The sequence below is a fragment of the Morone saxatilis genome, unplaced genomic scaffold (assembly GCF_004916995.1).
Source record: "Morone saxatilis isolate NCDOM2014 unplaced genomic scaffold, NCSU_SB_2.0 Contig1, whole genome shotgun sequence".
Taxonomy (NCBI): Eukaryota; Metazoa; Chordata; class Actinopteri; family Moronidae; genus Morone; species Morone saxatilis.
Window position 1 is genome coordinate 12,223,005 of NW_023339651.1, and position 12,110 is coordinate 12,235,114.

General features: G+C 45.1%; 1 protein-coding gene across 1 annotated transcript in view; it reads right to left on the reverse strand.

Annotated features, from left to right (window-relative positions):
* Positions 1-8,389, reverse strand: part of capn15 (calpain 15) — a 30,656-nt gene extending 22,267 nt beyond the window's left edge. The window contains exon 1 of the mRNA XM_035669779.1: positions 6,116-8,389. Within this exon, the coding sequence (XP_035525672.1) occupies positions 6,116-6,294 (179 nt within the window). The 5' untranslated portion in view covers positions 6,295-8,389. The remainder of the gene's footprint in view (positions 1-6,115) is intronic.
* Positions 8,390-12,110: the final 3,721 nt, after the last annotated feature.

The window sequence follows — 12,110 nt, forward strand, 5'->3', positions numbered from 1 at the left end:
GAGAGAGAGAGAGAGAGAGCCCATCTTTTTGCAATGAGGTCCTCAATGCAGCCTGCTGCCCATAATGTACCTGCTCCTAGTCTAAATTCACTCAAGTAAGAGCATCAATGACCCCTGGCCAATTTCTCAATGCTTCACTGGCTGTAAGACAATCATAGGGCACTTCAGCAGACTATTACAGGGAGTGAGAGCTCTACAACTCTCAGTGAAAATGAGCAAACCGGTAACATCATGGTGGAGGAGGGGGGGGAGTTACATTAACTTCCACGACTGAGATGTCAGCAAGGAAGTCTTAAAGCTTTAGAGAAAAAAGGTACCCATGAGAAACAAGAGTAGAAAGATACAGCATGTAAGATGGGTCAGTAAGGTTTAAAGGAAGGCTAAGGCTACAGAAAGTCCACAAAAGCACTGTTGATCGTGTGCAGGCCACCTATGGCTGGCTACTTGGATTCATTCCCCATGCTGAACTCTGTTGCGAGATCAAGTGAGCCGAGTCTCGCCAGCTTCTCCCTGCCTCACTGTGAGACATTTGGCCTTTGTGCGACAGTCATTAGCACTGCCTTTCCAAGGTTGGCCCTGAGCCCAGGGCCTGAGGGGAAAGCGTGGTACCTTCCTTGGCCATTGGAGGCAGAGTGTATCTGCTTTATGCATTTAACACAAAAATATGCCATCACCATGAAACTGATAGCAGTAACTATGGCTGTTAATGTTGACAGTCCTTTTCCTTGAGGATTAAACATGGCAATTTTGCTGTATTATCCTCAGATGACACTGTGTGTAGACTTTGGCTCCATTCTAATCCAAAAACAAAAGACATAATTAATAAAGAACACCAAAAGAACTTAAGATAAAAATGTCATACTATTAATTCTTCATCAACAATTCAAACTCTTTGTTGTCTAATGAATGAATCCTGACATCAGCTAAGCTACAACACAAAAGGACTCATTCAGCTCTTCACAGATACTATGTAGCACATAGCCAGTCATTCAGCGTACAGCAAGAGTCATACTGGGTTTCCATGACTGGCTTCCTCCTCCTTTACCAAGCATTTTCCTGGGTTATTTGAACTTCTCGATAACCAGCTTAACAGCAGCAGTTATCAGTGATTACTAAATAAGCTGCATGGGGCTGGATGACTGTAGTTGGCGTGTGTGTAACTCCCTTTGTGAGACAGGTTCCAGATGTAGCGTCACACTTGAATAAAATGAGTCACTCCTGTGATAAATATTTACAGGCGCAGTTTCATGCGAACACAGGGAGAGGACTGGAGACGTGCATGCTGTAGCTTATGAAATGTTTATGTCTCTTGCACTTGATGATGAACCTGTTTAATAGCTGCAACCCCAGCAGTGACAGGGATGCAGGGAGTGATTTTCATAACTACCAGCTGCAAGGACGCTACCCATGGTTTTCGGAGCACTGGCATTGCTGCTTGTGCTTTTCTTTTGTTTTTTCACTTCATCCACACAAACATCGCTGGCAGACAGAACAATGATTCCAGCTGAGTGGTGGTCTTGTTTAACAGTGCAGAGCTTGTTATGAAGAAATGAGACTTATCAAAGGCAAATGTGCCTTCGGATCAGACAAGCTGTAAAAAAAAAAAAAGAAATAAAAGGATAATGAATGTTGAAACATTCCGCTGCGTCTGCACACACCCAGAAAACGTCAGCGACAGGGATCAGATCAGTGCTTTCACAAATTCCTTACCAAATGATGAGAATTTATTTTACCCCTTTATTAATGAATTCAGTCTGTTGGCAGCAGTTTTACTGGTAAAAAGGTTTGTTTATCACTGCGTTGCGGGATTTTTTCTTGCAGGATCAGAGAAAACTTTTGCACTTAAAAGTCATTTTGCCCCTGCAAGCATTTCTCCCTGTCTTTCAGAGGAGCTGATGAGTCAGGGTCAAAGACTCGAGGATTAACTGTAAGAGCCTCCTTTCAAACTGTCAGGTGATATGTTGTGGCATGAATATGACTCATCATACACCTCCAGAATTCATTTGTTACGACAAACACGGAGCTGCCGGCTACTTATCTTACGTGAGTATCTAGAGCCCAGACTTTAGCCGCAGATAAAGCGTTTCTACTGTGACATGCTTAGACTTGGTGATTTGATACAAGGGATTGGTGACAGTGAAGCTTTAGTCAAATGGGACGACAACAAGATAATTGGGCAAGTCTTGATGAAGTGACATTAAGACACATTTTAAAGAGAATAGAAACTTTTTTTCTGCTGAATATGAAGACAAAATATTATAAATTGGTATGGTGTTGGCTGCGGCACAAGGATTCTTAAGAGAGAAAATGACACAAAGGGTCCTAAGAAGAAGTGCCCTTCAGCCAGAACATTCCTCCAATAAGCACTGCTGAGGCTATACACTCGGAGCAATTTAAAAAAACTGAATAAATACTCCCCTCTTGTGAAAATGGAACATTATAAGAAGGGTGTGATGCTGCAGAAACAAGGGTGTCAATGTTATGTGTCAGGATAATGCCACGCTTGAGAATATGGAGAGTCTGGTTATCCTATTTATGACGAAAAGTTGAAGACAGTTTGTTGCTGTTGTTGTTTTTCTGGAAGCCTGATCCAGATGAACACACACCACATGACCAAAACCTCCCAACCGAGAGCCATCAGCAAAATAAGATGTGAACTAACAATCCATTCTCCTGAATAAGTAACTGAAGAGAAGAATGCAAATATTGGTCAGGAAAGGGGAAAAGAAACAGAGAGAATAACAGTAGCTTCTGACCTCTAGCTGCGCCCTCAGTGAATATTTCACGACCAGTGCTCATTTTTGACGAGTGAATCTGTCAACAGTGGAGACAGCTTTAGACATTTGAATCTTTAAACAGAGGAAACTGTCTGACTGGGTTTCAGTAGACATCAGTAGCCCAGAGCAAAGCAAGAGCAAGCAGGAAGCCAGCAGGAAGCTCCAGAATCGGGGAAGAAATGGGAGAGGCAAAGCCGTTGTGCTAAAGTGGAGTTCCTGCAGGCAACTGAACCTGGAGGGCAGGAGCACTGCTGACACAGCGCTGCCTTCAGCCAGAGGGAGAACTTCTCAGACAGGTAGCACAAAGTAGAGTTTCACTTCCTGTTACCAAGGCAGACCAGCAAAAAAAACACCTGCCATGAGGGTTCTCTAGCTCACAGGCATCACTAAACACGGACATAAATAATCAGCAGGTTATATGGTATTCCTCCCGAGGTTTAATTTGCCAACACAGGTTTCTTTCTCTGTGTGAGATTGCCAGGTTACCGTGTGGTCTTATCTAAGGCCCAATGAATTAGGTTACTGAGCATATGCTACAGATTTCCATGGCAACAAGAGCGAGGGAATCTGGAATCATGTCACTTGCAGTGCCAATAGGCTAGTTTTTTTTTTTCCTCTTTCTTTCCGCATCAATGCTCTGTTTTCCAAAGAAAGCCACACTGTGAGACAAAGCCTGAGTGCCAACTCTATTCTGGAGGCTTGGGGACTGTCCTGACGTGGCTCTGTCTTCATCAGACAGGCAATAAGCAAGGAAGGAGGCGCTGAAATAATTCAGACATAAACACAGCCAGTGAGCATGCTGGTCGAATCCAAGTGGACCCGTTTTAATCCAATTAAAGGGAGGAGAGCCAGTGGAATGAAGCTGCGATAAACACCATCATCCATCATGCTGGGGCAGTAGAGACACTGGGATTGACTCAGGAGAGAGCAGGCACTCACTTTAAGGGCTCAGGACTCCGAAGGCCATGTAAAGAACACCACACTAGCACCATAGGGAGAAGATAAAATGAAGTGCAGCCACATTGTTAACTTACAATAATAATACTGGGACTGCATTATAACTGCATTATGCTGCTATTAAAATGGGGAAAAGGTTGAGATTCCAAAGTTAAGGAAAAATTGAGGCTCATATAACTACAGTTCTCTCACGTCTGCTAAGTGCGTTGTTGTCTTGAGTGAACCTTCACAGTTCAGATACTGATTCAGTGCACACAAACACTTCCCAAAGTCAATGGGACACTGCTGGATGGAGACAAATTGAAATTACCCAAGGGCAAGGTTGTTTGTGCAGCTTCCAGGCTAAGAAAAACAAGGAAAGAATACGTTTTATAGGACAATAAATTAGAGAACAAACTGTATGAGAACGGCTGAGGTTAAGCTGGGCTCATAGTGTTCTGTTGTTTCTTTATTTCATGCTCTGTCACAGCTCAGCAAAGCTTGCCTAAATTTGTTAGGCTCACACAGCAGTGTGTATATGTGCATACGACTGTAAGTGAGTTTGTGTGAGAGAGAAAGGGAGTGGGGGGGAGATAAGAGGGCATGTTCCAAGTGCTATTGCACAGTGTTTCTAAAACATCTATTGTCAGAGAGTGTGTGTGTGTGTGTGTGTGTGTCCCTCACTGCCTCCCAGCAGTTGACTGAAATGGTGTGTACTATATATCTGTGCATTTCTACATGTGTTTATGTGCCCCGCTGAGTGAGGGTGTAGTCTGACTGGTGATGGAGGGAGAGGGTTGTTGCTACAGCGATGCACGGATGCAACAGAAGAGTCTGCTGGATAAAAAAGCAAGTTGACTGTATGATGCAAAACTACACTGACAGTGTGACCTATAGTTCCAGCTTCATTCATGCACAGAGCTACAGCTGATGGAACCCTGTTTAAGCATGGGCTGAAAGCAGCTCTGTCTATTTTTCAAAACTCTTCGAAGAGTAAGCAATGGAAGCCATGACAGCCTTAACTGTTAAATGTAGAGCAACTGCAAGGAAAGCATTGACAGCGGCGGGCAGGAATCAAGAAAGATGAAAGCCCAACTGGAGTCTGATGCTGAATAAATAATGACATCCATTGTGGGGAAATGTGATCGGGCTCTCTGGAAATCAATAACTAACAACCGGACCACGATGCCCTGAGTGACTCAGCAACAACTTCAATACACTACAGGCGGTCGATATCAACTGCCTGTTCTTGTTCCGGGAGACATGACCCAAAAAGCTGAAGGAAAACTGGAAACACTTCTAAACAAGTTTCTGTGAGGGCGGTTGAGAAGATCATCTTTTGGAAGAGAGTCAGTCATAACTGCTGGATGAGCTGCACATTCAAACAGAGCCTCTTACACACTGCTGGTAGGCCCTTCACTGTGTTGACTAAAGGCGAGGACTGGAACAGTGGATTGCAGCACAGTAGTATTGTAGGTACAATATGGTCAATATGGACAAAACAGTCTATATAAATAGCACGTCTCTTCTGCAAATAGTTTATTCTGCTAGACGTTGCACTCGCTCAATAACACATCTGTTGCAACTCAATAATACGTTTGTTCTTAAAGAAACTTCTAATAGGTGTGTTCAAGGTACCTTTTTACTGTGGGTGGACAAGAGATGAAAAATACCAGGGTACTAGCCACACTAAGCTAGATACACTTTACTCTGTTAGTCATTTCAGAAATTAACACAGCTGAATCAAAGCTCGTCTTAAAGCCTGATAAAAGCATGACAGCAACACTCGTCTTCCAGTTACCCTTGGGCTGGTTTTTCATTGGGCTCATAGAGGTCAGGTCAATCCAACTGCCCAGGCAATCCACTCAGCACTCCATAAAGTGTAGCACATACTGCACAGCTGTGCTAGGACGAACCAATAGGGTGGGATTTTGGTTTACAAATCCGGCTTAGTCAGATTTTGGGTACATCATAGGAAAACATCAAAATGCAGGCTTTGATTAGATAAGCTTTGATGAAACAGGGGATTTGATCCATCACTGTGAGGTTATTGAATCCTCAGTAAGCATTGCTAAAAGCCTGTGAAAGAGAAAACAGTAAGTTTCTCAAATGAAAACACTGAAGAATAGTGTCAGTTCACGACGCAAAGTGCACATCACTCAAGTACTGAAGCCAAAGACAACATCGGCACAAGAGCCTTGATAATGCCACTCTGCACGCTGACACACGGCTTTAAATGACAGCATTCCTGTGTAATACAACCCCACGTCTCATCCCTGATCCCTCCTGCGACTTCCCCGACAACTGCCTGAGCCAGGCCAACTGCTGCCGCTCTGTGTCCCAAGTGCACTCAACTGAGAAATGTGCTGGCACCCGGCTGGCTAGACAGTTTTGGCTCTTACCTGCGCTCTCGGTGAGGCAGTGGGTGCTGCTGCTGACGTGTGATGAAGGTGGTGCCCCACACCGGGCTGCTGTGGCTGTTCCTGAGCCAACCCACGGGAGGTGACGATGGGTACGGGGTGCTGCGGAAGCCATGGTCTGACTCGGTCTCTGCAGTGAGAGACGAGGCTGAGCTCCCCATCACCACAGCGGTAGGAAATTAGTCCTTGAATGCACTCTGATGGGGGGTGGGGGTGGGGCTCGGTTTGGTTTTCCCCCCCCAAGAGCACAAAAGTTGACAGTATTCAGTGAGACACACAAAGATATACTGATTTGGAAGAGACCCCTACCCTTATCGTGTGTTTGTATTTGCTGTAAACGTCCTGTTGACAACTTTCTGCTTCAAATAGGAAGACATTTCTCTGCGGGAGCTAGACTGAAAACAAATAAAAGCCACAGCAACAGGGGATCGAAGATAAGCGCACTCAAAAAATGAGCGGAACTCGCAGGTTGCCGAGTATGACGAACAGGGTGGATATCCCACAGTGCACGGGGGAGAAGTTCTCAATTCAAATACTAATTTGATTCATGGAGCACTGATTCCAATTCAGCAGTTAGTCTCAGAGAGGAGAAAACACAATTTTCTCACAGCGAAGGCTCGTAATTCTCTCTCTTGTACACTTTAAGCTGGTAGCACTCTGCACCGGGTCTTCCATAGTGCCACTCGTAATTCCTCCTGCGTTCCTTGTGATACATCTCCTCAGTCTGTGCAGTCTCATGCCTGGCTCCTCTTCACATGGCACGCGCTCAGAAAATCAAACCACAGTGTGCAGAAGTAAATGCGTCCACCGTTTTTCAGCATCTTAGCTGCCAAACAGCACACCTCTGGGAAATGTAAGGTTCAAGAAGTGGGAAAAAAAAAAGAACAGAAACAGAACGACATCCAGAACACCTCACTTACATCACCGTCCACAACGACAGCTGATAGTGAACAGCGATGACATGGATCTTGCGGGGATAAAAGCCGTACAAAATATGTCCACGGAGTTATTTACAATGCCGGCACTGGAGCAAATCAATGCATTGCATTTCCTGGGAAGGGTGTTGGCAAAACTACAAGTATGCTAATATCCAAGTGTCATCTTTCAGACATCCAGTCTGACTAACAGCTGCTGTGGAAGTTTACCAGTAAAACACCCCACTGGATTAAACGTCATGTTTGAAAACCCTTTTTTTTTGGAGTTGGAGGGGCTTTCTCACAAATTAGACCACTTCTGGTATTTACTTCTCTCTTTTTTCCAACATGAGAAGAAAAAAGACTCACAGGAGCGTCAGCATTTAACCATTTTAACAACAGTTGCCATAGAGTGGAAATGTTTACAGCTCGGCGGCAAGTTGTGTGTGATATCCGACAATATACCCGAGAGGAATGTTCCGTTTCGGGCTGCGGTGCTCTGCCAACGCAAGGACGGGAGATGATCCTAGTTTCCGCTGTCTGAGAGAGGCAGCTTAATATCCGTCTGATCCCACCGCCGAGGCCGGTCAGTCTAGTTCATCAACTTGCGCTGGGATTGATCCTGCACTGTCAGAGCCAGTCTCTACAGGCGAAGCAGCTCAACGGAACAAGTATGGTTCCGGGGGGAAAGCTGTCAAGGAAGGGAGAGCACATTTGCATGCATTTGGACCAGCGTCGATAGCTTGTCAAACCCGGAGGCAAACAACGCAGAGATCACGTGGGTTTGAATCTATAGTTTAGGTTTGGAGATTCAGTGAACGATCCGTGGCCATGAAGCACTGGGAAAAGCAGCGCGTGTGGGCTTTCAATTCAGCCTATATGAACAGCGCTACAAAGCGTTACTTTTGGTATGTAAAGAGGCTCAGTGTCCGTCTCCACACAGCGGCACAGAGGCCAGGGGGGAGTACCGCGCAGGAGGCGACATGCAGGCGTTAGAGCAGCCGAGGAGGTGTCTTCCAGGAGGGAGCACTCAATCGCAAATTTCACCATCTTCTGCCGGCTCCATCCCAGCCTGCGTTCGTCTCTGATTCCCAGCGTTTGGGGGCTGTAGATGCTGAGCCTTGTTTCATGTTAGGACACATCCTCGCTCCAGTCCCGCTGTCGCCCTCTCACAGCGTAAAACTGCTCCTTCCCAGAATGCCTGTATTTAATGTTTCCATTCGGGGCATCTTACGGTCCCATTTCTATGTCCTTATTCTCCCGTGGTGAAAACGTGTCCACCACGGGCTTTAATTGTCCCTCGCTGGTAGCATGAGCGCAGTGGACGAGGATGCAATCTCCTCCTAACAGCGGATTACTGGAGTGTCAGCAGAGCGCAGGCGCACTGGCCAGGCGAGCAGAGGAAACACTGGAAGGCTGCGTTCAAGAGGTTTAAATAAACCTCAATAGTGTAGAGGCGTAGAGATCATTAATGGGAACTTAAGGAGCCCAGAGTAATGACTAGTGATGGGTGTCACATCCAGCCTGGGCAGGAGGAGACACGTTCATTCTGGGGGGAAAAAAACACTATTTACACATCACATGCCACACTTACACAACTGTCTAAGAGACTGAATGTCTTTTCCCTCTTGTCTCCTTGAGAAAGACCTGAGCTGTAATGGTCAACGCCAGAGGAGGCGGTGAAGGGTTAAATAGAAGACGATGGTGACTGCAACACTCATCATTGCCCAACTGTCCGTGCACATTACTGAGATAAGCCTTCAAACTTTCCCTCTCCTCTCTCTTCCACTTCATATCACTTCGCTGACCTCTTTTTCTGATCTCCCCCGTCTCTGTCTCTCTGAATTCAGTGTGTCTCACGCCGCATGTTTTCCTCTGCATTCTTTGTTGCATTGAAAGCAGTGGGTTAAACATTAGCCACAGAATGACCATACAGCCCAAGCAGGCTGGCTGTGAGGTTAGTCATTTGTCTGGATCTCTGTTCAACCAGGTTCCCAGTAGCTGCAAGGGTGCGTTCCTCAGTCATTCATTCCTGTTACTGCTGTTCAATGTACTGAGACCGAAACTGGTTTGTGTGGTAAACTTAACTTCGACTTAAATTCCAGGGAACAGTACAGCCTGAAATACGTAAAAGAGCTGCTGGTGTATATGGAAGTCCAACCCGAGAACCAGAGTGCGTTCCTGGAGCTGTGAAGAACGCCTGCGTCATACAGAAAGTTAGGCACAAACAGCTTACTTGTGTTAAAACTATTCGATGACCGAAAGCGAGGGCAGGTTGTGTGCTGTCGCCTTTGGGTGTTTGTGTGTGTTAGCACTCATAATTACAGCGCAGGACATAGAAAGAGCTGCATTACTAAAGCAGCCTGCACAGATTATAGCTGGACAACAAAAGCTAAAACCAAGACGCTATAAAAAATAAAACGGTACATCAACCAGACAAGAAGTCAGAGGACTGCAGCCCTTTGTTAAGGGTGCACCTGTCCAAGGACCACCTGTCCCCTCTGCAAGTCAGCACCCAGAGATACAGCAGCTGACACAGTCAGTGCCAGGGAGAGAGGGAGAGAGATTGGATTTCCTTTCTATTCTCCAGGGACATGGAGGGGGAAGAAGGGAAAGGGAGGAGGTGAGCTGATTTCACGCTACATTGTAAGTTGTCATTTCTACACCACCCAAAATGTCCTGACTGCCACAAACCTTTTTTTCTCCCCCAGTGGACACGCTCAAAGCAGAAAGATGAGACCACACTTCACAAATTCACTCTCAACCAAATAATGTCAACACTTTAAGTCTACGTTGTATTTTCATTTTGATTCCACAGCCAGACCTTCACCTGGGTAAGCTAAGCTCAGGCCTCAGGTCATGTATCACCCACCCTGCTGAAGTGTCCATGAGCAAGTCAGTGTGTCTTTAGTATCTCTCGACACAAGTTCATCCACCTGACCTTGCCCTCTGACATGCCCAGCTCCCCTAAACAGACAGGGAGAGGGGGAAATGTCCATGTTGTTATTGTATCATCCTGTCCTGTGCAGTGAGGCGGCGGGAATAAAAAACGAACCTCCACAGTCGTTATGTGAAAACCACGGTTGAATACGAGGCACTGTCACATAATCAATCTATTTGTGGCCAAACTGTAAGCCCGTGAGCCCTGTCACTAACACTAACATTAGCTATACAGTGCTGCCAGATGAAAACTCTCAACAATCCCACTGAGACAGCGCAAGCCGAGGACGCCGGGGACCTTGTAAACAAAGACACTCTTATTCAGTCATTTGGTCGACGGTATCGACGCTGCCCGACAGCGGTGTACTTCGCGAAGTCCACTCACGGCTCGGTTATTCTTACCTCAGCTCGGTTGAAGGGGAATTATTCCTGTTTTTCAGTCGTCTGTGCGTTAACTTTTCACAGCCATCGAGACGATAAGTTCTTCCCGGGGTTGGACTTCAGCCTCCGTAACCTTTCCAGGCTTTAGCTTGGCGCGCTCCGCTGCCGCTGCATGTTTCAGACATTTGTGACAAAGACGTTCATGTGAGGCTTATTTTCGCTCCGTGAGGTATTAATGAGACTGATGCGACCGCGTCGGTTTACCTCAAACAGCCCAGGAAGGAAGGGGAATCTCCAAGGAGCAACTAGAGAGCACACGTACGTCAAATGCGTAGCGGGGGGTGAGCTGCTGCTTGCGTGCGCACGTAAACGTACGTAACAGCCGTTCAAGAATGCGACGGTCGAAAACTCAATCTCCCATGTTCAACACGGATATTTTCAACTAGGATATCCGGGTACGGATGTCGTCACCTTTGACCAACATAAATAACCAAGTATACTGTGCCAAAGCGAAATAGATTTATATTGAAATCTGAATTTCGTCTTTTCCTTTGCTCCTGTTGGTTTATATTGTAGAAATGTCCTTGTTATGGATGCATTTAAAGCTTCAGCTTCGATTCCTCAGTGTCAGATAGTGGGACTCTAGTGTCATCTAGTGGCACTAAATGTATCATGCCAAGTTGAAACAGGGTATCAGTGTGAATAGTTAATTGTGTGAAGTACTCCCAGAAACATTTCCCCATTTGTTTGTCACTGTAACAATACCAAAAGCCTATGGAAGGACTTGAGTAGAATTTATTATTGATAATATTGACTCTGACACTTTAATTACCTGAATAATGTTTTGTTTGGTTTCAATAAATGTACTTCCAAAAAAACAAAACAATCAAAGAATATTATATTCATTATTATTAATGTCCTCTGGCTTTGTAAACGTGCATTGTCCCCTGGCATTTAGTTTTCTTTATCTTTATCTTTATCACTTTACTGTGATTGATTAATGTCACCTAAATGCTTTCTGTATTTTTACTTTTTTAACAATAACAAACATATAAAATAGTGGCCATAAATTTGAGAGATCTGATTTAACCCAATGCAGTTTGAGGGGTTGGGTCCCAAATCAATTAAACTGATTATTTCACAAATGTATACGTCCTATACAGGCTTCCTTAAATGTGGTTCTAAAATGACGAGTTTTATTTGGATCTGAAGCATTTAACAATGGTAATGCAAGTGGATGTTCTTTAACAAACACCCTCTGGTTTTTAAAGTTTTCTGCCAATAGAGGCAGAATCCTCACTGTAGGATCACTTTGGTCACAGAAGAAGAAGATGATATACTTTATTGATCCTCTACGGGGAAATTGTTTTTTTCACTTCTGTTTTTTTTTATACCACCACCACAGGCTTGAAAATGCACACTTCATGGCCAACATTGTGGAACATGGGCAAAATAGGGGAGAAGATGGTGGAAGTAGATGGGAAGCAGCCCCGCAAAAAAAAAAAAAAAGTTTAATAAACACCAGCAGGGCCCATACATATCAGAAGGCAAGGAGGATTTTCCAAGAGAAAAAAAAAGGGGGGTACGTGCCCCTATAGCGCAAACAACTCGGCAAAGGACCCACCCACAAAAAACAAGAGGAAAAAGGTGGAAAAAAAAAACTTAGGACCGCAACCCATCTTTCCAAAAGACTACCAAGTCCCCCACACCTCACAATAATTTTTTGGAAAATATCTCCTTTC